A 23,513-nucleotide genomic window follows, 5' to 3' on the forward strand; every position below is an offset into this window, starting at 1 on the left:
GGGTTTAGTATTTTTTACCGATGGAAATTTAGTCCTTTACAATAGACTTTCTGCGACTTCAGCTTGCATCCTCACTGCTTCAATCTATTTACAAAAGGGGAAGGTGGACTTCCTGTTTTGGACCTCCCCGTTTCGACACCAAATTAAGACGTTTAAAAATCCAATTCTCCGCTCTACTCACGGGTAGTTGCTTTAAGATCAAATTGTCCACAGGAAAAAGTCAGCGCTCTCCGGCAACAGCTATGCGGCTTCGCTCCGTGGAAGAAGCAATCAATTCGAAGCACCACACCGCTCACCCCACATCGCTCCGGATCCCCGAAACCGTGTTTCCCCGCGAGTAGGGGAGGCGCAAAAGGTGCCAGCTGAATCCCACGTTCACAGGCTTCACCCGCCTGTGATTTTTAGTGTGTCTCCGCCTTCGCCGTGGCGGCCAGACCCGAATTTCCACGAGGCAAATTCCTCCTGATCAGAGGAATTCCGCCATTACCGGAGGCGCCAACCTGGAAGTCTTAAGTTACTTTATCAAGTGACTTCCCTTCCTCCCCTTCCATGGTTTCCATATTTACTCTTAAATGCTGCAATATATCGCCTATACATTCAAATTAACCCATTTGTCTTAATAATTCACACTGTAGTTCATATTTCAAGTCCTGCTTGCGTTTTCGTCTCACTACAAAAGTTCTTTAAATACTCAATAAAAGGTCTCTAGTCCTCAGGGAATTTTTCGTCATTTGGGTCTCTAAACTTTGCCGTCAATCTTGACAGTTCCATGTGCTCCATCGTTTTCAAAAGCCAATCTTCTCTTGCTGGAAAGTCTCCTTCTTCCTATCTTTGGGCATACAACATTTGTGCTGCTGTCGTTGTATACATAAATAAGTTAACCATCTCTTTTGGAACATCATTATCTATAATTCCTAAAAGAAAAGCTTCGGGTTTCTTGGGAATCATCAACTTAAACATCTTTTTAATCTCATTAATATATCATTTCCCAATAGCCCTTAGATTCTTCTTTTTTCTTTTGCAAGGCCACCACATAGGAAAGAATGTTCCTTCTATCATTTTGCACTTCTAATACATAATTGGCTTAGCTTTATACATTTTGGCTTAGTTGGGGTTAAATACCACTACTGGGTGGCCAGAGATTGCCGGGGTGATACAGGTCGATCGCGGGAGTTATAAAAATGATAGCCGTGTTTCTCCTGAGCAATCACGACGCGCCTTGCCCCCGGCACTATTTACCTCCACTGCATCCTTCCCTGCTTTGAAAGCTAGTTCTCCCTTTGTTGGCGTCCGATTGGGGAAAGGAGGGAGGGCTGTGGACTGGTTGGTGATCGATGTTATGCAATCATTACCCCCCAAAGCCCAATAACTTTGGTCATTCCCCACTAAGAAAGCTCAACATCTCTGGTCGACCCTTCCCAAAAAAAGATCAGCAACTATGGGCAATGAAAATGGGTAGATCCCTGCCAGCTTCATTATACTGGGAGTAGATTGCAGTCTCTGTAGAGTTGGACATGCTTGCACTAGGGCGACAGCCTGCCAGCAGCTGCTTTGTGGCTAGAGGGGAGGCCAAGGGGAGGCACTGTGGCTGCCAGAGCACATCCGCAAGGCTGGCAAGGGCCCACAGCTCAGGGGCAGAAAACACCTTAGCTGCGAGTTCCGGAAGACCTGCTCCCTAACTTGCTGGTCTTTTCCCACCTGGCCTGGGAGGGCTTGGACTGACTCCAGCTACAAAAAGCTACCATATTTTCCGCTCTATAAGACGCACTTTCCCCCCTCCTAAAAAGTAAGGGGAACTGTGTGTGCGTCTTACGGAGCAAATGCAGGCGGGAGGCTCTGCTCAGCGCTCCCTTTAAAGAGCCGCGTGGAGCATGTGTGCGGCTCTTGGGGGCTTTTCCCCAAGGAGGGAGAAGCTGCCCTTCTCCCTCCTCGGGGAAAAGCCCCCAAGAGCCGCACACACACTCCACACGCTCTTTAAAGGGAGCGCGGCTCTTGGGGGAGCTTTCATCCCGCTGCCCGGGAGAGGCTGTGCGTGGCTAAGCCATAAGCCAGGACAGCAAGAGGGTTCGCTGCGATCCCTCTTGTTGTCCTGGCTTCTGGCTTAGCTGCACGAAGCCTCTTGAGGACAGCGGGATGAAGGCTCCCACTGCCCTCAAGAGGCTTCGCGTGGCTATCCCAGAAGCCAGAACAGCAAGAGGCTATGTTAGAAGCCATTTCCCTCTTGCTGTTCTGGCTTCTGGGATTCATAATATTTTTTTTCTTGTTTTCCTCCTCCAAAAACTAGGTGCGTCTTATGGTCTGGTGCGTCTTATAGAGCGAAAAAATACGGTAAATCTGCTGAACACTGTTTTCATGCAAGTATCAAGGGGGCAGCATGAAGGGGATACTAAGTCTTGCAAAGCAAACCAGAGGCCTGCAGCACCAGGGAGCTGCTATTTAAGAAGCGGGAACGTGAGCCGGCCATCAGCGTATGGTTGCCGCAGATTATTATTCCTTCTGGGGTGAGCACACCATCATTTTGGGGCTGCCCTCTCCCCCAAGATGCAGGTTCACAGTTTTGCACATAGTCTTGGATCCAGCTGCTCCTCCCTGTCCAACTGGTGACCCCAAGAGCTCCTTCTCCCCTCCCAGCCTCAGCGGACGTGCCGGCTGGGATCTCTCCTCGAGGCAAGTGATCTGGGCCCAAGTAATTCACACGCCAGCCGCTTAGTCACATCCAGGCTAGATTGCTTTTAAACGGCCTGAGACGAGGCTGGCTTGGGAGAGTGGCTTTATAGGAAATGATTCATAAATGGAAATAAATAAATTAGAACATAAATAAATGAGCAAGAGTTCTCAGATGTTGCAGCCACCGTGGAATGTGGCTGCCAAGGCTGTTAACAGTGGTCGGCCAGCGGACATGATGTCAGTTTTGAAGCATGAGAAACGCAGGAAGCTCTCTGGGGCGAGTCAAACTGCTGGGGCTCTGTCTAGCCCTGCATTGTTCATGCTGACTGAGAGGGACTCTCCAGGGTCTTAAAGGTAAAGGGACACCTGACCATTAGGTCCAGTTGTGGCCAACTCTGGGATTGCAGCGCTCATCTCGCTTTACTGGCTGAGGGAGCCGGCGTACAGCTCCGGGTCATGTGGCCAGCATGACTAAGCCGCTTCTGGCGAACCAGAGCAGCGCCCGGAAACGCTGTTTACCTTCCCGCCGGAGTGGTACCTATTTATCTACTTGCACTTTGACGTGCTTTCAAACTGCTAGGTTGGCAGGAGCAGGGACCGAGCAACGGGAGCTCACCCAGTCGTGGGGATTCGAACCGCCGACCTTCTGATCGGCAAGCCCTAGGCTCTGTGGTTTAACCCACAGCGCTACCCGCGTCCGCTCTTCAGGGTTCTAGGGAAGGGGAAATTCCCAGCCCTTCCTGGAGATTGAATCTGGGGCGTTTTGCAAGCAAATCAGGTTTCTCTGAGGCCCAATTCAAAGCGCTGGGCTTGACTTCTGAATCCCTAAATGGCTTGGGTCCAGAGTACCAGACTGAATTCTCCCCCGTGAACCTACCCACCCGTACCTTATGATCTTCTTTCCCAGCACACAGAATTGTAAGCGCTATGGGTTAAACCACAGAGCCTTGGGCTTGCCGATCAGAAGGTCGGCGGTTCGAATCCCCGCGACGGGGTGAGCTCCCCGTCCTCTCCTCCTCCAGCACCAGAATTCAAAAGCATCAATTCTTCGGCGATCAGCCTTCTTTATGGTCCAGCTCTCACTTCCATACATCACTACCGGGAAAGCCATAGCTTTTACCATACAGACCTTTGTTGGCAAGGTGATGTCTCTGCTTTTTAAGATGCTGTCTAGGTTTGCCATTGCCTTTCTCCCAAGGAGCAGGCGTCTCTTAATTTCGTGGCTGCTGTCACCATCTGCAGTGATCATGGAACCCAAGAAAGTAAAATCTCTCACTGCCTCCATTTCTTCCCCTTCTGTTTGCCAGGAGGTGATGGGCCCAGTGGCCATGATCTTAGTTTTTTTGATGTTGAGCTTCAGACCATATTTTGCACTCTCCTCTTTCACCCTCATTAAAAGGTTTTTAATTTATTAACATTCATATATATATGAATGTTAATAAATAAATAAAATGCAAAAAAAGAGAGGAAACCCACAAAGCAGTCCATCGCAAGGGGGGTCGCAGCCTTGCCCACCTTGGCTGCAATCCTGTTAGGCATGGCACTCCCAGGGTCACATCGGGGCTGGAGCTCACCTGCTGCTCTCCATCTCGGCCGGCAGGTGGCAGCAGGGTGAAGCCTTGGCTCAATAGCTCCCTCCCTGTGACTCCAACTCTGCTAACTTAAACCAGCTGCTCTGTGCATTGCAGGCCAGGTTTGCTGGGTGCTGGTTTCCCAGGAACAGGGTGGTTAAAGCCCTTCCAGGGTCCCTTCCTCTCCTCCAGCCTGCACTGGTAGCTTTGCAGGTGACAGGCCTGCGAGGGGAGAACGAAACAGGACTGCGGAAACAGCCAAAATGCTAAGCCGGAGATGGTAGTAGCCAGTCGTGTTCCTTCCCCCCCAGGTGTGACGGATCCCTTGCACAACCCTTGCGAGGCAGCATGCCGTAATGGTTCGAGCGTCAGACTCGGACCTGGGAGAGCAGAGTTCGAATCCTCCACTCAGCCAGCCACGAAGCTTGGAGTCAGTCGCTGCCTCTGGGCCTAGTCTACCTCTCAGGGCTGTTGTAGGGGCTGTTTGAGTTTTATCAGAGGGATTCCAGCCCGATCAGCCTGTTTACCTGATGCGCATTTAAGTCCAACATGGAATTTCAGCATAAGTTGCTGATTAAGAATGGTTGCTGCAATCTCAAGAGCTTGCTGGAAAGGCTTGTTCTGTGAAAGAACACTACCGATCTTAAAAAGTATGAAATAACACAAGATTAGGCGTATTTTGAAATCCAAATTGGATTAAACCGAGGTTGTTGGTTTTTAGTTTTCTTTTTTTTAAATAAATTCCACTGGGATTAAATTAAGCATATGATTAACACAAGACTGGGGAGACTAAATGGATGCTTTGATAGAATAATCCAAGTGTAATTGCGACAGTTGCACCTTGGACCAATCCCTCCGGGGTTAAAATGAGCAACTGATCGAAAGAATGCGAGCGGGATTAAAGCGAATTCAAAATTAATCCAGTGGGAAATAATAAGAAGGCTGAAAACACCATTCCTCACGAAATAATGTTTTAGAAGACATCTGAAGGCAGCCCTCTTTAGGGAAGCTTTTAATGTTTAATGGACCACTGTATTTTAATACTTTGTTGGAAGCCGCCCAGAGTGGCTGGGGAAACCCAGCCAGATGGGCGGGGTATAAATAATATATTATTATTAAAGGTAAAGGTAAAGGGACCCCTGACCATTAGGTCCAGTCGTGGCTGACTCTGGGGACTCCTGCTACAATTAAACTATTCGTTGCAAAACCAACAGCACAAATACTATACGGCGCACCACTCGTCTCCCTCTCTAATCTAGACCCATATGAAAAGATACAATCAGGTTTCCTTAGATCACTCCTGCAAACACCTAAATGCGTCCCAAACGCCGCCCTACGACTGGAAGCGGGCTTATACGCTAAACACCAATGGGCATTTTCCAGGGCCCGCTTTAACGCTCTCCCTTCAGCTTTTCTAGAGGGAAGATACAATAAAATACCGATCGAACAAAGATTATGTCCCTGTAACAGCAATGAAATCGAAACCATTGGGCATGTCATCTTATACTGCCCATTATATCGAGACTCAAGAAAAGAGCTGATCGAACCGATTCTGAGGAAAATACCTCGTAGTACAGACGACACCTATATCAGACACCTCTTAGCTGACAAAGAGCCCGAAATTAACAGGTCCGTGGCAAAGTACTGTTACATTGCAACAAGAATAAGACGAGCAATGACGTCAACAACGGAGTTCAAATTGTAAACATCGAAGGAACGATAATAAACAGTAGCGACAACTGAATTGAATTTTTAAAACTTTAAAAGCCGAAACCTGGTCATAAATATAAGCACCAATTCTGTGAATTGACCATATTTCTACTGTTATTTGTAGCACAATACTACTTTTAATGTCATATTTTTATAAATTACTTCCTGGTCACTGACCGTATTAAAGATATTTGATTTGAGCTTCCGGGTCATGTGGCCAGCATGACTAAGCCATTTCTGGTGAACCAGAGAAGCGCACGGAAATGGCGTTTACCTTCCCGCCAGAGCAGTACCTACATATTTATCTACTTGCACTGGCGTGCTTTCGAACTGCTAGGTGGGCAGGAGCAGGGACCGAGCAACGGGAGCTCACCCCGTCACGGGGATTTGAACCGCCGACCTTCTGATCAGCAAGTCCTAGGCTCTCTGGTTTAACCCACAGCGCCACCTGCGTGCCTCCAAATTATTATTATTATTATTATTATTGATTGCAGCTGGTTCCTGAAGACGGCTAATGACAGCTCTGTGTGGCATATACAGCTGAGGGGAAAACAATTCCTTTGGCGCTCTGCTTTCTCCTTACTGCGCTTCCACGCCCATCTCTTCCTGCATGAACTCCCATCTTTTCCTCTTCGGCATCCTGTTTACAGATTGCTGGCATATGGGGACGGCTGTCAGGCCTGAGCCCCCACCTACCACGAAGAAAGCCTCGGGTGCTCGGCCTCTCTTGTTTTTCCTCCCTCAGCTCTCCTCCCAACTTGGCCTTTCTTTCACGGAAGAGTCACGCTTGTGTCAACGACTTCAAATCCTTCCCTGGATGAAACAGGAGGCGGGAGAGCGAGAGATTCCTGCGGGAGACAGCCATCACACGGCACAGCAGACAAAGGCCCGACGTGCCCAGCGTCTCGCCTAATCCTTTCCGGAATGGTATTCAGGTCAGCGACCATCTTGTGTCAGTGAGTTCCACGGGCTAATTACGCGTCGAGCTGAGATGTTCTTTCGCTTGCTGGCCTTTGGGATGTTTCCCTCTGTCCAACCCATGAATAATTCGGCAAGCTTCATTTCTCGTGCCCCAGAAAAGAGGCGGCTCTTGTTTCGAGGCAGGATTGAGGTTGAATCCTGACAAGACAGAAGTACAGTTTTTTGCGGAAAGGATGCAGGCAGGTGTGGAGGACTCCCTGGTCCTGAACGGAATGACTGTGCCCCTGAAGGACCAGGTGCGCAGCCTGGGAGTCATTTTGGACTCACAGCTGTCCATGGAGGCACAGGTCAATTCTGTATCCAGGGCAGCTGTCTACCAGCTCCATCTGGTATGCAGGATGAGACCCTACCTGCCCGCAGACTGTCTTGCCAGAGTGGTGCATGCTCTGGTTATCTCCTGCTTGGACTACTGCAATGAGCTCTCCGTGGGGCTACCTTTGAAGGTGACCCGGAAACTGCAATTAATCCAGAATGCGGCAGCTAGACTGGTGACTGGGAGAGGCCACCGGGACCATATAACACCGGTCCTGAGAGATCTGCATTGGCTCCTAGTACGTTTCTGAGAACAATTCAAAGTGTTGGCGCTGACCTTTAAAGCCCTAAATGGCCTCAGTCATGTATACCTGAAGGAGCGTCTCCACCCCCATCGTTCAGCCTGGATACTGAGGTCCAGCGCCGAAGGCCTTCTGGCGGTTCCCTCACTGCAAGAACCCAAGTTACAGGGAACCAGGCAGAGGGCCTTCTCAGTAGTGGCTCCCACCCTGTGGAACGCCCTCCCACCAGATGTCAAAGAGAAAAACAACTACCAGACTTTTAGAAGACATCTGAAGCTAGCCCTGTTTAGGGAAGCTTTTAATGTTTAATATGTTACTGCATTTTAATATTCTGTTGGAAGCTGCCCAAAGTGGTTGGGCAGGCCCAGCAGATGGGCAGGGTATTAATAATAATAATAATAATAATAATAATAATAATAATAATAGTTGTTTGCTGGCCACTCAAAGATGAGAGTTGGGCAAATCCAAGAAGCTATTTCATCAAGCAGCCAACCCTGCATGGAAGGTCATAATGCAGACGCACTCATTCCCAGACCGCAGTCGTGCCGTCAGTATCCTAAAGAAAACCCCAAAGTGGTTTGGCCACACATAGTTTGAACTCTTAAATTGTTGGGCCAGTTCCTTTGTTCCCTATGCATGAAAGCATGGCACTGTGGACCTGGGTCATAGATCACAGAATTGTGGAGCTGGAAGGGACCATGAGGGTCATCTAGTCCAACCCTCTGCAATGCAGGAATCTTTTGCCCAACGTGGAACTCGAACCCACGACCCTAAGGTTAACAGCCTCATGCTCTACTGACTGAGCTATCCCAGAGGTCCTGCTTGGAACAGGCCACTGGAGTGTTGGATTCAAGTCTGCTACAAACAGATATAATGCCAAAAATCACCCCCTTTACCCTTTAAAACACCATTTTGCCCAGCACTAAAATAACCGTCAAACGTTTGAAAGAAACGAATCGTGCAGAGACATCACGTTGCCAACAAAGGTCCGTATAATTAAAGCTATGGTTTTCCCAGTAGTGATGTATGGAAGTGAGAGCTGGACCATCAAGAAGGCTGATCACCAAAGAATGGATGCTTTTGAATTATGGCGCTGGAGGAGACTCTTGAGAGTCCCATGGACTGCAAGAAGATCAAACCTATCCATTCTGAAGGAAATCAGCCCTGAGTGCTCCCTGGAAGGACAGATTGTGAAGCTGAGGCTCCAAGACTTTGGCCACCTCATGAGAAGAGAAGACTCCCTGGAAAAGACCGTGGTGTTGGGAAAGATGGAGGGCACAAGGAGAAGGGGACACAGAGGACGAGATGGTTGGACAGTGTTCTTGAAGCTACCAGCATGAGTTTGACCAAACTGCAGGAGGCAGTGGAAGACAGAAGTGCCTGGCGTGCTCTGGTCCAGGGGGTCACGAAGAGTCGGACACGACTAAACAACTAAACAACAACAATCGTGCCTTATCAACTATGCAAAAAAAATGTGCTTCTCACCAGGGGGAACCTCTCTTTGAATACATTATGACAATTTCACGCCGTAATCTTTATCAAATAATACCTTCTGTTATGTTTACATCCCGTAACTAAGTACAGCCGTTTGCTGCTGTGGACACCAGTTTGCAAACTGGTTCCAGGACAAGAGGAGCGACGCAAGCCCAGGCGCAAACTGGGCAGCGAAGGAAGCATTTGCAATCTTGCGATGGCGCAGGAAGGGAGAAGAGGCCCTGATTCGAGGCCACTCCGGAGAGAACGGCGCTCCTCACTCACCTGCCTTCTCTCGACCTGTCCATCGAGTCGAACTGCTTCCTCAGCCACCTTTCGATGTGGAGCGGCGTCTGTGACCGCTGCGTGTCCGTCAGCAGCCAATTCAAGCCGGCCACCCAGAGGTTGACATCTTCTTCGCAAAAGGCTGGAAAAGAGAACGGCAGAGAATGAAGACAGAGGGGAGACCTTGCTGCCTGTACTTCGGCTCAAAGAAAAGGTCCAAACCGCCGCCTGTTTCCCCATCAGGATCTGGCCAGGAACCGGGGTTGAGGCCCTGCTCACCGCACAAAGTATTTAACCCCTCCAGCTTTCAACGTAGTTGATGGACCCCTAGGGACGTGTCTTCACTAAGTAGAAGACTCTGACAAGGAAGATGGCAAGAGGGACTGGCACATGGGTAGGCAAACTAAGGCCCGGGGGCTGGATCCGGCCCAATCGCCTTCTAAATCTGGCCCGTGGATGGTCTGGGAATCAGCGTGTTTTTACATGAGTAGAATGTGTCCTTTTATTTAAAATGCATCTCGGGGTTATTTGTGGGGCCTGCCTGGTGTTTTCACATGAGTAGAATGTGTGCTTTTATTTATGATACGATAATCTTTATTGTCATTGTCCCATACAGAACAACAAAATTGAAAAATCTACGTAAGACATTCAAAACCCAACAAGCCTGCTATCCCAAGCTATCCCAGTCTGGTTAGCCCCCTAAAAACTCTGACACCCCATAGTTAAATACAATATACTCCCACAAAGACTACCTTACACTGCGTTTAAAACCAAAATGCATTTGGGTAGAAACTGTTTCTCAGGCGGCTAGTCCTGGTCTTTATAACCCTGGACCTTCTTCATGAAGGCAGAAGCTGAAAGAGATCATTTCCGGGGTGCGCCCTATCCTGCGCTATCTCTGCAGCTTTCTAATGGCACCTGGAAGAGTAGATTTGATCCAAGGAGGGAAGAGGGCACCCAATTATTCTCTCTGCAGTCTTTACAACCCTGGACAGCTTCTCTGGGTTATTTGTGGGGCATAGGAATTCATTCATATATTTTTTTCAAAATATAGTCCGGCCCCCCACAAGGTCTGAGGGACAGTGGACCGGCCCCCCGCTGAAAAAGTTTGCTGACGCCTGGCAGATTCCCTGCAGCCCAGATTAACCTGTCTCTTTTTGCCTGGAGAAAAGTGTCTTGTTGGAACGTTGCAGACAAGAGGAGATTGGGAGACTGAAAACAGCTCTGGATGAGAGAGTGCCAAGACAAACATCTTTCCTTCCTTCTGCTTTACTTGCACTTCTTTGTTTATTGGATTTATATTCTACCTTTTTCTCCAAGGAGCTGGTGCACAAGATTCCCTCTTCCTCATTTAATCTCCACAAAAGCCCTACAAGGTAGGATAGGCTGAGAGGCAGCGACTGGTCCCTAAAGTCACCCAAAGAGCTACATGGCTGAGTGGGAATTCGAACTCTGGTCTCCCAGGTCCTAGTCCGACACTCTCTAACCACTGCACCGCACTTCCTGATATGTGCATTTATTTATTTAGTGCAAGTGTGTGTGTATGTGAAATCTCTCTAGCTGAGATTCCTGCATAGCGGGGGGTGGAAGAGATGAACCTTGCAGTCCCATCTGACTCAATAATTCTATGATTGCATGGTGCCATTTCAGGGCCGGCTAAAAAAATCAGATATTTTCTCAAGCTTTTGCTGGCTGTTAACATCACTTGGGTGCATTTATTTTTTAAAAAATTATTTGGTTTTTCAAATTAAAAATTTACAGAGATATATCAAACATAAATCATAAAAACAAGATTCCAAGGAATCTCCTGGACTTCCATCTTCCCGTTTGTGGGTCCTATAATTATTATTATTATTATTATTATTATTATTTATTAAATAAAATTATTTATTATTTATACCCTGCCCATCTGGCTGGGCTTCCCCAGCCACTCTGGGCGGCTTCCAACAAAATATTAAAATACAGTAATGCATCAAAAATTAAAAGCTTCCCTAAACAGGGCTGCCTTCAGATTATTAATCATTCCCTCTTGCATTTTTTATGATAACCCAAATCCTTTACTTCTTCCATGATGTCTAGAATTCACCCTTAAACTACAAGTGATATTCCAATCCTACTAATGATTTTAACTGTTTACAATGGTCTTCAAGATAAGTTATGTACTTTCCTCATTCCTTATTAAAATTTTTGGTCTTCCTGACTTCTGACTCTTCCGGTCATTTTAGCCATTTCGGCATAGTCCGTCAACTTCATTTATTAATTTTATTACTGATCCAGCCTATAGGCTGCTGTTTTGATATTCTGTGCGCGTGATATATTTGGGTAACTAGAAATTCCCCAGAATCTCTGGTTAGGCTTGGGGGCAAAGACTCCTGTCTGAAACCCTGGGGAGCAGCTGCCAGTCAGAGTAGACAATATTGACCTGGATGGACCCAATAGTCTGGGCTCAGAGTAAGGCAGCTTCCTCTGTTCCCACGTCCATTGCTATGCAAAGCCTTGTACCGTATTGGTGACACCCGATACGGAAGTTCCCCTTTAGGGAAATCGGAGCGTGGATTCGCACAAAGGGAAACAGGGATGTTTTCTGGTGGGAAAATTACAGGGAGAGTTGAATCCTGCCGTAAAAGCAGAGCGGAAGGCAGGTGCGCCACACCCCATAGGCGTCGCGTTAGTCATACGATGCTTATTTGTCCTGGCCGGAGGCCAGAGGCAGACAAAACAGCCTGAGAACATCACCCTTTCGATTCCAGAAAGAGCATCAAGCCAAGCGGAGAACTACAGATACGAAGTTGGAGATGAAAGCAAAATAAATTAGGCCAATTAATAATAATAATAATAAGAAGAAGAAGAAGAAGAAGAAGAAGAAGAAGAAGAACTCATTCACCAAGCCAAATTCAAAGTGTTACTACTAGTATATAAAGCCCTCAAGATTTAGTTAGGAAAGTGGAAATAACTACCGTATTTTTCCCTCTATTACACGCAGATTTTTTCTCCTAAAAAGTAAGGGGAAATGTCTGTGCGTGTTATCGAGCGAATGTGTGGTCCCTGCAGCTGACAAGCGCGAGTGAAGGCAAAAATCAGGCAAATATCAAAACGTCCGGAGAAGGGAGGAAAGGAGGAAGTTGCTGCTTTCCTGCATTCTGCCTCAGGGTCTTACTGCCCACCCGCTTCTGTTTCCTTACTGTGTTTGCTCAAACGGAACAAAGAGCAGAGAAAACCCCTCCCCTCCAGGCAAGCAGAGCGTCCTTCTAAGTCCTCTCCGTGCGTCTGGGACTCGAAGGCAACATGCAGGTTGGGGGGGGGGGGAGAGAGAGAGAGCTGGCTGGCTTGTGGGGGGGGGACTTTTGCCTTCCTTTCCTCCCTCCGGTAAAACCCCTCTCCTGCATTCTTAGCCAGCTGCTTCTCTGCACACCCCTCTCCTTGTCGCTTCTATGTTTTTCCTTCCCTCCCTACTTAAAACGTGGTTCCAATCACGGATCCACATGGATCCTCAGGATCTTTGCATTGAGTCACCCCAAATTCACCATCAGATCACATAGCAATGATCTGATGCAAAAACAGGGCTGCAATGGTGCAAAAACATGGTTACAAAGCACGGATCCACATGGATCCTCAGGATCTTTGCATTGGGTCACCCCAAATTCACCATCAGATCACATAGCATGTCCATGGCTACAGCCTGCACCAAAAAAATCACGCACCCACTGTTGCCTGGGGCTGCAATGGTGCAAAAACGTGGTTACAAAGCACGGATCCACATGGATCCTCAGGATCTTTGCATTGGGTCACCCCAAATTCACCATCAGATCACACAGCATGTCCATGGCTACAGCCTGCACCAAAAAGATCATGCACCCACTGTTGCCTGGGGCTGCAATGGTGCAGAAACGTGGTTACAAAGCATGGATCCACATGGATCCTCAGGATCTTTGCATTGGGCTACCCCAAACTCACCGTCAAATCACATGTCTGTGGCCGCAGCATGAAGCACAAAAATGATACATCCACTGTTTCATTCAGAATTTTTTTTTCTTGTTTTCCTCCTCTAAAAACTATGTGCGTGTTATGGTCAGGTGCGTGTTATCGAGCGAAAAATACGGTAAATTAATGGTTCTTATTACCCTGAATAGCACCAAGTTAAAAACAAAAGAGGAACTACGAGTTTCCTTTTGTGGCAGGGCTGGAAATCTGCTAAGAGAGGTTCCGAGGCAACCTGAGTTAGGGATAACAGCAGCAAATAATCAGAGGGCAAAATAATAATAATTATGGGGGGGGGGAATATTTGGGAAAAGCAAGAGGCACTTAGCTCCTATCTCTCACATGGTTAGCATGGAAATTTGAAAGAGATGGGGAGAACCTTTAAACTGACTTTATACTAGTCGGTCCAGGGTCAGAATTGGTAGGTTTGATAAGGCCCTAAACTCCTGAAGGTGATGGGGCCCGTTATATATCCAGCTGCTCTTTGTCAACAACAAATTGCTGCTGTTTTTTTGTGTTGAATATATGCTATACCAGGCACCCCCAAACTTGGCCCTCCAGATGTTTTGGGACTACAATTCCCATCATCCCTGACCACTGGTCCTGTTAGCTAGGGTTGATGGGAGTTGTGGTCCCAAAACATCTGGAGGGCCGAGTTTGGGGGTGCTGTATAGTAATTTATGGACCTAATAGGTATCTAAAGCCACTTGCACATGTTGCCGTGCAACCAGTCCATGCAGAATGTAGGCACCCTATATATAGAAATGAGCAAACTAGTGATATTTTAGGGAGCAGGCTAGCAGGCGGGGCCCGTGACTTACATCCTAGGAGCCTACACAACACAAAACACTGTTGCTGTATCTACGTTTTATTTTATATGTTTTTTATCTTATATTTTGGAAATGTACATCCAGGGGTATTTTTCCCCTTTAAATTTTTTTGGGGCCCCCAAGGGAGTGGGGCCCTAAGCAAACTTTTTCAGCAGGGGGCCGGTCCACTGTCCCTCAGACCTTGTGGGGGACAGGACTATATTTTTTGGGGGGGGTGGGAACGAATTTGTATGCCCCACAAAAAAACCAGAGGTGCATTTTAAATAAAAGCACACATTCTACTCGTGTAAAAAAAACCAGGCAGGCCCCACAAATAACCCAGAGATGCATTTTAAATAAAAGGACACATTCTACTCATGTAAAAACACGCTGATTCCTGGACTGTCCACGGGCCGGATTGAGAAGGCGATTGGGTCGGATCCAGCCCCCGGGCCTTAGTTTGCCTACCCATGCCCTAATCTATAGCTTGGTTAGCTTATACAGTCATACCTCGGGTTACAGCCGCTTCAAGGTTGTGTCTTTTCGGGTTACGGACTGCCGAAACCCAGAAGTACCGGAATGGGTTACTTCCGGGTTTCGGCAGCCGCACATGCGCAGAAGCGCTAAATTGTGCTTTGCGCATGCACAGAAGCACCGAATCGCAACCACACGGATCACGTTCGCAACCCGAGCGTCCACTGTACGTAAATCCAGCACTGGATCAGTCCTGTTGCTGCTGTTCATTGGGATGTGCAGGCAGCAGCGAGGTAAGTACGGTGCCACAAAAACCACCAGGAGCATAGGATCGGCTCTGGCAAAGAGCAACAGGCTGGAGATCAGGCGAGGAGAACCCTCCTCTCGCCACAACTCCCTCTGCCATGCGTCCATCGGCTGCTCCTGCGAGAAACTCGGGCGATTATCTCAGAGCACAACCTAATTAGGAGAAAGTAATCTGCCATCTATGCTAATCCGAGCAAGGTGTAATCACAAACAGTCTCGGTTTGCTTAATAGAAAGTAGACGCTGCAAATTGAAACAGCTCGGTTTCCAAATCTCATTCTTCTGCTATTAATGGCGACCCAGGGAGGGAGGGAACAGGTTGCAAGCGAATTTCCAGGTAAAAAGAGGCGGTCTCTGTTTGCGTATGCAGGCCAACGGAACAGGCAAGGGATCAGAAAAGCACCTTCCTGCTCTCCTCCTCTCCCAGGCCTCGACTTTCTAGTCAATAAAATGGACTTGGTGTCTTTATAGAATCGTAGGCTTGGAAGGGACTGAAAAGGTGGCAAGAATCCCCTCCCTCCCTGGCAAGGGGTGTAAAGATTTGCCTCCCCTCTCCACAAACCTCCTCCCCATTGCGCCCCACTGACCAGCCAAGCTCAAGGTCTTCAGCCTGAAGTCAATTCCGTATAAGACAACGAAGCACAAAGCCGAATCCAGTTTCCGGGCATCTTCTGGGTATCGTTCAAAATCCCGGGAATTCTTCCCTGGACGGATCTCCTTAATTTCCCTAATGTCCACTGCAAGTTAAAGAGAGAGGGAGAGAAAGAGATGAACATGTCTCAATGTTTTTCCCAAAGACCTGGTAGGTTTAGGCTTGCTCAAAAACACCCACTTCACCTGGCTGCTTCCAGATTCCCCCTTCTTTTCTTTTGAAATAGATTTTTGAAAATTAAATTCGGTATATAAAATAAGGTAAATAACAGTAACCCAGAGAGAAATCATTTCATGAGGTATTGCAATCACTGTACGCGTGATTGCAATCAGGTTCAGCAATGTGTGTAATAGATTTGATCCCCTCTTCCTCTGACACTGGGAATTGCAACGACCACAGCCTGTGATTCATGCATTTCATCCTTGTTGACATCTGCATTAGATTAGAACTGATTTTATATGTGTGTGTGTGTGGTTTTTTTATACATATTTATTAAGATTTTACAAAAACAAATATACAAAAACACATCATAAAAAACAAAAAAAAAGAATAAACACACAGAAAAAATAAGAAAAATTAAAAACAATTCTTTTTCATAACTTAAAACTCATTTGCTTGTTTCTTTGACTTCCTCACACCTCCCCTTCTTGTATTCCCAATTAAATAATCAAATCAGCAAATCCTTACCCTCTTTCATTTATCTTTTCTCTATAACTTAACATTTTATAACTCAGTATTTTCATCCATGATTTTATATGTGTGTGTTGTTGCCATTGTTCAAAATTATTATCATTTATATATAATTTTCAAACTTGCCTTTATATATGCAAATGCTTTAACTGTTTTTATATATGCAATTTTTTTCTCAGTAGGTTTTCATTGCATTGAGACACCTCATGGGAAGTGATTTGAAATTGTTTTAAATAGTTTTTAATGCCGTATTTTATATTGCTGTCACTTGCCCTGGGCTGTTCTGGTGCAGGTCAGGTTAATAAACAACAACAACAACAATCATTATAATAATATTCTGCACTAATTAACTTGAAGTTCCCACCGCCATCTCATTCCTTTCATATTAAGAGGCAATTTATAAGATTCCCAGGGTGGTATTTATGTGGAATGAATTAATCTAGATTATATGGAATCAATTAATCAACTTAACACTAACCCTCATGTTGTTTACAGCCAAGAGAGAACGTTGCATTTCTCACTGCAAGTTAAAGAGAGTTTCCTGGTCGAGGCTTCGAACCTTTCAATGCCTCACAGGCAGAATTCAACAGGTGCAGCTCTCCCCAGCGTAGAGATGAAGCAACGAAGGCGAGAAGGGAGGGAGGGATGTCCCTGTTGAATATCTGCACAGAGTTCGCCTGCCCCCCCCGGCTGCTTCGCATGCGTGCCCAGTACTTAGCAGCCGCCTCTCAGCCAAATGTGCGGACCGTCTCCCTCGAAACACGTAACCCGCCACGCAGGCCTCCAGTCTGGGAGTGAAACAGCCTTTGTTCCCGGGGCCCCTCTCCTTTTCTCAAACCGCTTCCACATGGCCAGCCTCATGCAGGGCCCGGTTGCCCTGGAAACGTAGGGATGCAGTCAAGAAACTCCAGGCCATCACCCGTTTGCATTTCCCCGGGCCTGGGAATTTCTTTTACTAAGTCACCCCCCTCAAGAGAAATCTGGAGACGGAGGGGAAGTCAGGACAGTGGGCTTGGCATGAGAAGGGACGCCAAGGCCGGGAAGCTCAGTAGGGTGTCCTCCTAAGGACAGGGCCGGCTCTGTCGTTGGGCAGAGGGAGACAGCTGCCTTGGGTGTCAAAGGGTTACTTCTTCAAAGCATCCATTATTATTGCGATATTTTTACTCCCAGGGAGAGGATTTTGGGCCTCGAGTGACAAAATGGCTTGTCGTGCCTTGGATACTGTCAGGTGCTGGTGGTGGTTGCTCGTGAGTAACCAGGCAGGACTCCGACCTGTCTTTTACAGGTTTTATTGGCGCAAACACATAGCTGTCAACCTTCCCTTTTTTTTGCGGGAAATTCCCTTATTCCAGCGCCGTTTCCTGTTGCTTCTCGCTGCTATCCTGGATTGTTAGATATCCCGTAGACTGTCCCCAGGACAGGTGAGGCTGCTGATCCCTTATTTTCGAGGCTGATGATCCCTTATTTTCAAATCTGAAAGTTGATAGCTATGTGCAAACTATTTACAGTGCAGAACCACAAAGTTAATGTCCGTCTTAGTCACTTGCAGAATCCGGGAGTGGCCCCTTCCGGCTTCTCCCCCAACATAAGAACTTCGGCACCCCAAGTCTCCTCCTCCCCTCCTTACATTTCACCCCTCTGCGCAGGCTGGGCGACGGAAGGGGCGTGCGTCCCTCCTGGCCAGCCTGGCTAGGTGGGGCGCTGGGGGTCTCAGCAGCATCCTCAAGTCGCTCGGCTGGCCCCTTCCCTCTCTTCCCCACTGGAGGTGTGGCTTTCCCCGCCGCTGGAAGAGGAGCTGCTCCTCAGGAGTTTTGGGGGCTTTCTGTATCCCAACGGCCCCCCTGCCTCCCTCCCATGTTCCGATGGCAGTCCCCTGACAGATACTGCGCAGTGTTCGAAATTAGCCAGGCGCCAGGAGCATTTTGAACCCGCAGCCAAGTGAAGATGCCCGGGTGCCAGGATGGTTCCTGAAGTCTCTGTTATCTGGAGGTGCACCCCTGGGCATCTTTGGATCTGGGCTGTTTTCACACACCAATACCCCGTCCTGTAGAATTCTATCAGGCATATTTTATCTGCACAATCGGAATGAATTTCTAGAACCAAAATGCCTTTTCTGTGCAGGCTGAGCAGGAGCAGGGAACGAGGTTATAGCAAATTACCGTATTTTTCGCTCCATAGGGTGCACCTAGTTTTTAGGGGGGGGGGAATAAAGAAAAAAAAATCCATCCCGCTGGCTGTCTTGGCTTCCTCTTTAGCCACGTGCAACCTCTCAAGCCGGGAGAGGCTGTGCGCGGCTTTGGCAGAAGCCAAGACAGTGAGCGGGATGGATCCCGCTCGCTGTCTTGGCTTCGTTTTTAGCCCCAGGGCTGGGGCGGGGGAAGCCCGAGCCTTCCCAGCCCCCAGGACAGGTCCGGGAGCGGCGGCAAGGTTGTGCGCAGCCTTTCCACTGCTCCCGGAGCTTGCAGGGCTGGGGACGCACTCCTAAGGCTTGGGGATAGCTGCCTGAAGCCCGGGGAGCGCAGTGGGAGTTGGCGCTGCGCTCCCCGGGCTTCAGGTTGCTATCCGCAAGCCTTCAGAGCACGGGGGGAACTCCTGCTGCGCTCTGAAGGCTTGCGGATAGCTGCCTGAAGCCTGGAGAGCGAGAGGGGTTGGTGTGCACTGACCCCTCTCGCTCTCCAGGCTTCAGCAAAAGCAACGCAAAGCCTCCGGAGCAAGGAGGGAGCGCTCCCTCTGCGCTTTGGAGGCTTCCCATTGCTATCGCTGAAGCCAAGGAGCCTGCATTCACTCCATGGGACGCACACACACTTCCCCTTCATTTTTGGAGGGGGAAAAGCAGTGGCGTAGCGTGGGGGGTGCAGGGGGGGCCGGCCGCACCGGGCGCAACATCTGGGGTTAGGGCAAATCCACGGGTTAGGGGGCGCAAATCCACGGGTTAGGGGGCGCAAATCCACGGGCTAGGGGGCGCAAACTACTTGCCTTGCCCCGGGTGCTGACAACCCACGCTACGCCACTGGGGAAAAGTGCGTCCTATAGAGCGAAAAATACGGTACTGCCTCTTGTCTTCGTTTACCCCACCCCACTGCCCTGCTCACAGATGTGAAGAATATTCCTATATTATGAATGGTCCGCGTCACCCTTAATCAAAAAGGACAGAACAGGCCAACAGATATGCGGTTTCAGTTCTCAAAGCTCTTAACCCAGCTCAAGGTTGTCATCTGAACTATGCAACAAAACAACACCACCACAAACTGGCTTATAAGTATAAAACGAAATTTACAGTGGTGCCTCGGGTTACATACGCTTCAGGTTACACACTCCACTAACCCAGAAATAGTACTTCAGGTTAAGAACTTTGCTTCAGGATAAGAACAGAAATCGGGCTCCAGCGGCGCGGCGGCAAAAGGAGGCCCCATTAGCTAAAGTGGTGTTTCAGGTTAAGAATAGTTTCAGGTTAAGAACAGACCTCCAGAACGAATTAAGTACTTAACCCGAGGTACCACTGTACTAGAATAATAACTAGAATAGAAATAGACTTGCAACCATTCAAGCAACAAACATACCAAGGTGCCATGTGCAAAACAAAGCCTGGAGATACTGTAAACATGGAGTGGGTAAATGTACAACTCTATCTTAACAAGTGACATGTGCAATAAACGTTATACAGACTGGATAAATGAGCCGTTCAACAAGTAGCATAAGTCCAGTCACAGAACCACAACCCCGTGCCACCACAACGGCAAGGATTCGTCACACTGGAGAATGTGAAAAAGTTTTTCAAAGATGTTTTCAAAGACTGAACTGGATGAGATGTTCTTCAATAGGTCTCGAGTTGGAAACACAAAGCAATTGGGCAAAAGGAAACCTGTTCTCAGGATATATTACAGGTTTCGCTACATGCTTCATCAGTCCGAAAAGCTGCATGATACATAATAGCACTCCAATTACAATGTATGGTAAACCATAAAAATCAGAAAATATCAAAATGGGCACTAGACATTCTATTTGGGCCACCGTAACCTTGGTTTAAGGAGCCAATTGGTGCCAAGCTTATATATCTGAGTTTCTGACACTGATACAGTGCACCGTGACTTGGGAACAGCCCATCTTTTGACGTTCTGCCTTGGGTAGCAAAGTTGCCTTGGTCTGGCCCTGCCTTGCGGAAGCGATGCCCGATGGCCCACAATTCCTCTGGCTGTCCCAGGCTTCTTGATACCCATCCATCACCACCAGCCATTTTTAATAACAACTTTTAAAGAACGTGAAAACAACAACCATGCAGGTTAAAAACTATAGCATGTTAACACCTGTGGCTCAGAGATCTGCACTGGTTGCTCATTTGCCATGAGGCCAAGTTAACGGTGTTACTATTAGCAGATAAAACAACTTAGCAACTTGGGACCTGTGAGATTATTTTTGCTTATTGATAATTTTATTGTTTTATCCTCTTTGTAAACCGTGTTGAAGGGGGCTGTTGTTGTTGCTTTACGACAGGGGTGGGCAAGGTTCACCTTACCTGGGCCGGTTCATGCCAGCGGAGATCCGTCTGTGGGCCAGATCGCGCACCAGCCCATGATTTCTGCCATCTGTGTCTGTGCAGACGTGATTTCCGGCGTCACAGAAGCGAGTCCCCACGCTGTGCTGCACCAGTTTAGCGCAGCGCACAGGGACTCGCCGAGCGGGCAGCTCGGTTTGGGGGCGGCTCGTGGGCTGGTTAAATGACCCCCGTGGGCCGCTTGTGGCGTATGGGTCTTAGGTTGCTCACCCCTGCTTTACAACACACATTTCATGGAACAAATAAACAAATTTGAACGCTGCCCCAGACTCTCCAGTCTAAAAGCCTGGCAAACTGTCCCGCATGCCGCAAACTCCTCCCCAACTTGCCCCATCACAGTTTCCACCTACTGTAGACCCCATTGTTCTGAGTATTTCTCAGAAAGTCAAGTCCTGAAACCAATGCCAGCAAACTACACCAAGGCTGGAGAGGATTTATTTTTGCAATTATGAAAATAGACCTTTGCTATTTTCATCGTAACTCTCCGGCCACCGCAAAGTAGCATTTCCTTCCTCCTTACAGCTTGCCCCATCCTTGGCTTTCTCCTTCCTCGATGTTCCTCCTGAGAAACCTCTCCTGCTAACGTGACGTCTCCTGCCAATCCCAGCTGTGAGGTGGTTCAGTTTTCCCCTCAGCGCCTGGTAGTTTTCAACAGACCTGCTCATCTGGAATGTCCCACACCAAATTCATCACCGATGCTGTTGCTGTCCTTTTTAATTTTCCCAGATGCCCCCAATTTTTTTTTTACAAAAACCTGTACTCCTGTACATACACCACTATTTGTGACAGTAAAAAGGTAAAGGTACCCCTGCCCGTACGGGCCAGTCGTGACCGACTCTAGGGTTGCGCGCTCATCTCGCTCAAGAGGCCGGGAGCCGGCACGGTCCAAAGACACTTCCGGATCATGTGGCCAGCATGACGAAGCTGCAACTGATGAGCCAGCACCAGTGCCGCACACGGAAGCACCGTTTACCTTCCCGCTATAAAGCGGTACCTATTTATCTACTTGCACTTAGGGGTGCTTTCGAACTGCTAGGTTGGCAGGAGCAGGGACAGAGCAACGGGAGCTCACCCCGTCGCCGGGATTCGAACCACCGACCTTCTGATCGGCAAGTCCTAGGCACTGAGGTTTTGCCCACAGCGCCACCCGCGTCCCTTGTGGCAGTATACATCTGCAAAACCCTTTCTTATTAAGCACAAACCTTTGTGATCAGTCTTTGGGTTTTCTGGAGAAGTTGTAAACAAAACAAATCTCTGCCATTCGATTAATATTTCTAATGCAAAACCTAATAACTGTTCAGGGGGGCACCTCAGAGACATCACCGTTCAGACACCGTTCAGTACTAACAAGACGGAGCCTCTGATTTCTGGTCATTCTCTCAACATTTTCCTACTTTATGCACCAGTAATGATCCGCAAAGCATGCAAAAGTTGTTCCAGATCACCTTTTGAAATGGGCCTCTGTCTCTATTTCCATCTGTTTCCCCTTTTCTGCCTTATCTGTTCCCTGTCGGCGTCCCTTTTCCTATCTCCTCTGCACATCCATGCCTGCTTCCGCCTGTTTCTCCCCACAAATAACCCCACAGGGGATATATTTTATGGGGCCAAATGACTCTGGCAAAAGTGTGTCGCCCTTGCCAAACTCCCCTATCTCCTGTTCTCTGGGAACAACACAATTGGTACGGGCACTCTCTCGCTCACAAACAGAATATAAGAATGTAAGAAAAAAGGGAAGGAAAAGTTGGGATTTGTGCACAGGCAAAAACCTTCCCAAAAAACAAAAACAAAACAAACACCTTCCCCAAAACCAACAGGACCACATCAAGATGGACGGCAGTTTAAGAAGTTGGGGGGTAAAAAAGGTAAAGGGACCCCTGACCGTTAAGTCCAGTCGCGGACGACTCTGGGGTTGCGGCACTCATCTCGCTTTACTGGCCGAGGGAGCTGGCGTACAGCTTCCGGGTCATGTGGCCAGCATGACTAAGCCGCTTCTGGCAAACCAGAGCAGCACACGGAAATGCCGTTTACCTTCCCGCCGGAGCGGTACCTATTTATCTACTTGCACTTTGACGTGCTTTTGAACTGCAAGGTTGGCAGGAGCTGGGACCGAGCAATGGGAGCTCACCCCGTCGCAGGGATTCGAACCACCGACCTTCTGATCGGCAAGTCCTAGGCTCTGTGGTTTAACCCATGGCACCACCCGTGTCCCTTTAAAGTGGTATAGTAAAGGTACCACTGACCATTGGGTCCTGTAGCGGACGACTCTGGGGTTGCGGCGCTCATCTCGCTTTACTGGCCGAGGGAGCCGGCGTACAGCTTCCGGGTCATGTGGCCAGCATGACTAAGCCGCTTCTGGCGAAATGCCGTTCACCTTCCCGCCGCAGTGGTACCTATTTATCTACTTGCACTTTGACGTGCTTTTGAACTGCAAGGTTGGCAGGAGCTGGGACCGAGCAATGGGAGCTCACCCCGTCGCAGGGATTCGAACCACCGACCTTCTGATCGGCAAGTCCTAGGCTCTGTGGTTTAACCCATGGCACCACCCGTGTCCCTTTAAAGTGGTATAGTAAAGGTACCACTGACCATTGGGTCCTGTAGCGGACGACTCTGGGGTTGCGGCGCTCATCTCGCTTTACTGGCCGAGGGAGCCGGCGTACAGCTTCCGGGTCATGTGGCCAGCATGACTAAGCCGCTTCTGGCGAACCAGAGCAACACACGGAAACGCCGTTTACCTTCCCGCCGGAGCGGTACCTATTTATCTACTCACACTTTGACGTGGTTTCGAACTGCTAGGAGAGCAGGAGCAGGGACT

The 23,513-nt window shown here is 48.4% G+C and overlaps 1 protein-coding gene across 1 annotated transcript in view; it reads right to left on the reverse strand.

The window, feature by feature from the left end:
* LOC310766042 (1-phosphatidylinositol 4,5-bisphosphate phosphodiesterase gamma-1-like) overlaps positions 1–23,513 on the reverse strand; it is a 94,498-nt gene that overhangs the window by 51,135 nt on the left and 19,850 nt on the right. Inside the window, exons 2-3 of the mRNA XM_083621843.1 lie at positions 15,395–15,544; positions 9,242–9,383 (exon numbers count right to left, since the gene is read on the reverse strand). Coding sequence (XP_083477969.1) covers positions 9,242–9,383; positions 15,395–15,544 — 292 coding nt within the window. The remainder of the gene's footprint in view (positions 1–9,241; positions 9,384–15,394; positions 15,545–23,513) is intronic.

This window comes from Podarcis filfolensis, assembly GCF_964270895.1.
Source record: "Podarcis filfolensis genome assembly, chromosome: 7".
Classification (NCBI taxonomy): Eukaryota; Metazoa; Chordata; class Lepidosauria; order Squamata; family Lacertidae; genus Podarcis; species Podarcis filfolensis.